The 4,297-nt window shown below is 36.1% G+C and overlaps 1 protein-coding gene across 3 annotated transcripts in view; it reads right to left on the bottom strand.

The window, feature by feature from the left end:
• Window positions 1-225: 225 nt before the first annotated feature.
• The window catches only part of LOC106881161 (uncharacterized), a 47,252-nt gene continuing 43,180 nt past the window's right edge, over window positions 226-4,297 (bottom strand). For 2 of the 3 annotated variants that reach the window (XM_014931450.2, XM_052973157.1), the window contains 2 exons: window positions 2,424-2,515; window positions 226-791 (listed from right to left, as the gene is read on the bottom strand). In XM_014931450.2, the coding sequence (XP_014786936.1) occupies window positions 788-791; window positions 2,424-2,515 (96 nt within the window). In that variant the 3' untranslated portion in view covers window positions 226-787. The remainder of the gene's footprint in view (window positions 792-2,423; window positions 2,516-4,297) is intronic. The other variant, XM_052973156.1, reaches the window with a different exon arrangement.

The following is a 4,297-nucleotide window of genomic DNA, read 5'->3' as shown; positions in this document are numbered from 1 at the left end:
ATCTTTTTGTGTGAGTGTGTGTGTGTGTGCGTGTGTATGAAAGAGAGAGAGAGAGAGTAAATACTACATGCACGCTACGTCAATACCGGAAGTTGACATTTCATCACAAGTATGTAAGCATTTGGTACAAAAACGTCCAAATAGAGAGTGAAGCTTATTGCCGTTGTTACGTCAATACCGGAAGGTGACATTGAGGAACCTTTTTAAAGAAGTGAATCATAAATATAAAGCAATATTATTTATTTTTAATAAAAAAATCAAATGAAGAGCCTAACATTTATCCGAGGTCAAATTATTCATGCATCACAAGTATGGAAGTAAATGGTGAAGCCGTTTTCACGTGATAAGCGAATACACACACATCTCTATTTTATATATTAGAGATCAATAAAACTGAGAACAGATATCACGCTTTGTATTTAGGATAACCATGTGATATCCAGGTTATGTTTGCTATTGTTGTTGTTGTTATGGTTGTAATTCCAAGTCAGGTCTTTCAGAGCAAACCTATAATGTGTTCCAGTTATATCTAGGACTACATTCGCCAAAGTGTTCTACATTTTCAAAAATGTAAGGTGTAATTTGAGGGAGATTTGAGGACTATTTCTATCAGCTTGAATGACCATGTATTCCCTTCTCTGTTGACTCACGATACACAAGTCATATAATTCCTGGTGGTTGTCACAAATGGATTCAATTCCGGTTGGTTCATCACTCATCAGATACTCAAGTTTAACTCAAGGTTTAACTCTTTTTTTTCTTTTTCTCTCATATCTTTTATTTAGGTTTAACTGGAAAGATAAATACATGTGACATTTATTCACTTAAAATAAATTACCTTTGAAATCTAAAAACACTTGAAGAAATAAATTGACGAAAGATTACGAACTCCTCCTCCTTGTCAAAATCATCACTGTCGTCATCATCATTTAACATCTATTCTCCCTGCAGACATGGGTCGGATGGTTTGATAGGAGCTGGCCAGCTGCAGACCTGCAGCAGACTCCAGTAGTCTGCTTTGGCTTGGTTCCTGCCACCTGGATGTCCTCCCTAATGCTAACTGCTTTACAAAGTGTCATCAGTGCTTTTTATTTGGCATTGGCACCAATGCTATCACATGACACCAATGCTATCACATGACACCAGTTCCAGATGCTTTGAACCTGGAACTGGCACTTACTTTTACTTTTACATGACTACGGCCATGCTGGAGCACCGCCTTTAATCGAAGAAATCGACCCCAGGACTTGTTCTTTGTAAGCCTAGTACTTATTCCATTGGTCTCTTTTGCCGAACTGCTAAGCTACGGGGACCTAAGTACATCAGCATTGGTTGTCAAGCGATGTTGGAGGCCAAACACACACATATCATCATCATCATCATCATCGTTTAACATCCGCCTTCCATGCTAGCATGGGTTGGACAATTTGACTAAGGACTGGTGAACCAGATGGCTGCACCAGGCTCCAATCTAATTTGGCAGAGTTTCTACAGCTGGATGCCCTTCCTAACGCCAACCACTCCGAGAGTGTAGTGGGTGCTTTTACGTGCCACCGGCACGAAGGCTAACCAGGTGGTACTGGCAACGGCCATGCTCAAAATGGTGTATTTTACGTGTCACCTGCACAGGAGCCAAAGGGTAACAAATTGAATATTAATTTGATTAATATCAATTTAAAACTAGTGGCCTAGCATATTGAAAAAATCTGAAGATTCAAAAAAAATTATATTACATACATATAATAGGGATAACCACTAAGTGGACATCCATTATGCTAGAAGAAGATCATCTACAATCTGACCACTAAAGATTGTTCTCAAGAAAATTTTCTTGAGAACAATCTATAGTGGTCAGATCGTAGGTGATTTTCTTCTAGCATAATGGATGTCCACTTAGTGGTTATCCCTATTATATATGTATTACATTGACCCCAGTGTTTCACTAGGACTTAATTTATCAACTCCAAAATTGATGAAAGGTAAAGTCGACCTTGGCAGAATTTGAACCGAGAACATAACGACAAGCACAAAATACCACTAATCATTTCATCCAGCATGCTAACGATTCTGCCAGCTTACCACCTTAATAATAATAATAATAATAATAATAATAATAATAATAATGATAATAATAATGATGATGATGATAATACTAATACTACTACTACTAATAATAATAATGATAATACTAATAATAATAATAATAATAATAATGATATAATAATAATAATATTAATAATAATAATAATGATAATGATATAATAATAATAATAATAATAATAATAATAATAATAATAATAATAATAATAATAATAATAAGTAGTAGTAGTAGTAGTAGTAGTAAATAAATAAGAGGTATAAAGAATGTTTCATTAAATGACATATCAACTAGATTACTAGAATAGAAAAAAATGATACCATACCAGGTTCTAGCAGAAGAAGGATTTGTATTTTGAGGATGAACCCTTGGGGAGTCAGGAAATTTCTGGAAAGAAAGATTGTCCCAATTTAAATTCTTGAGAGAGAGAGAATAAAAATTAGATTGATGATGGTAAATGTGTCAAATTAAAATTTTTTAAAATTAATTCTGTTATGGGAATGTCACTTATATATAAAGTATATAGGCGCAGGACTGGCTGTGTGATAAGTAGCTTGCTTACCAACCACATGGTTCCGAGTTCAGTCCCACTGCGTGGCACCTTGGGCAAGTGTCTTCTACTATAGACTCGGGCCGACCAAAGCCTTGTGAGTGGATTTGGTAGACGGAAACTGAAAGAAGCCCGTCGTATATATGTATATATATATATATATATGTGTGTGTGTGTTTGTGTGTCTGTGTTTGTCCCCCCAACATCGCTTGACAATCGATGGTGGTGTGTTTACATCCCCGTAACTTAGCGGTTCGGCAAAAGAGACTGATAGAATAAGTACTAGGCTTCCAAAGAATAAGTCCTGGGGTTGATTTGCTTGACTAAAGGCGGTGCTCCAGCATGGCCGCAGTCAAATGACTGAACCAAGTAAAAGAGTAAAAGAGTATCTATTTTAGTTTTAGGTAAGTGCTTATAGATAAGATATATATAATGATATTGTAGGGATATTTTTTTTTGTATGTTGCCTAAAACCCCACAGCATGTCACTACTAACATGTACGTCATAGGCCTGCAATCACTGTATGGGATAATTAATTTATTTTATCTCAACATTAAGAAATGTTTTATTTGTAACTAAGTGCAATAGAAATACTTTACTGTTGATAAGATCAAATCTGGAATTTGAAGTAACTGTTGAAGTTTTCTGTTGGCAATGATTTAATATACAGAAGAGAGTTCTAGAAGAATTGATCAGTTTAATTGAAGTAAAGAATGGAATATCTAATACAGTCATGGGTAAACTGCAGCCCATGGGACTTCCTGAATAGCATGCTTAATGAAAAATGACCTTAGAATTTTTAGTAATTTAATTCACCTTATGATGAGTCATGTTTCATGCAACTAGCTTCTGGGAAAAAAGCTGCTTATGTCTGATCTAACGTCTCAAGTCCTTGGCATTCATATAAGAGATAGAGGATGTGTGCTGCCAGAAAATAGCTATCAGAGGCGAGCTGGCAGAAACGTTAGCACACCGAGCGAAATGCTTAGCGGTACTTCGTCTGCCATTATGTTCGGAGTTCAAATTCCGCCGAGGTCGACTTTGGTTTTCATCCTTTCGGGGTCAATAAATTAAGTACCAGTTACGCACTGGGGTCGATATAATCGACTTAATCTCTTTGTCTGTCCCCTCTATGTTTAGCCCCTTGTGGACAATAAAGAAATAAGAAAATAGCTACCAGAAGCTGACTTTAAAAGGTGTTATGAGGGAGGAAACTATGTGTTGTGTAACCCTAATACTGGTGAGAGTTGCTCACATACATTGCTGTTACCATTGCAGCTCATAGATCTCTAGAGGGAGACAAGCCGGATCTATTTCAAAACGGGGGCACCAGTATTTTCTTAACAAAACACTAACAAAACACTTTGAAACTTGGGACACTGGTAGAATGTGTCATATAAAACATCTTTTACTCTTAGTCTTCTTAACAAAAAAACGTACATCGCAAGTTATTCCATGTTAAAGTTGTTGTATTTCTGTAATTTCAACCAATGACTGACGTCTATTCAGCTCAATAGAGTTACTGCTGGGCGGTCATAAAAATGTTATTCCCTGTGACATATTTCATCCGGTTTAATCGTAATTTATACGCATATATTGTTTATATAATAAATTACGCTGTGCGTATCTATGTGTGTAACAATTTTAG

This window comes from Octopus bimaculoides, chromosome 1, assembly GCF_001194135.2.
Source record: "Octopus bimaculoides isolate UCB-OBI-ISO-001 chromosome 1, ASM119413v2, whole genome shotgun sequence".
NCBI lineage: Eukaryota > Metazoa > Mollusca > Cephalopoda > Octopoda > Octopodidae > Octopus > Octopus bimaculoides.
The sequence above is the reverse complement of the archived record's forward strand: the minus strand, read 5'-3'. Positions and strand labels throughout refer to the sequence as shown.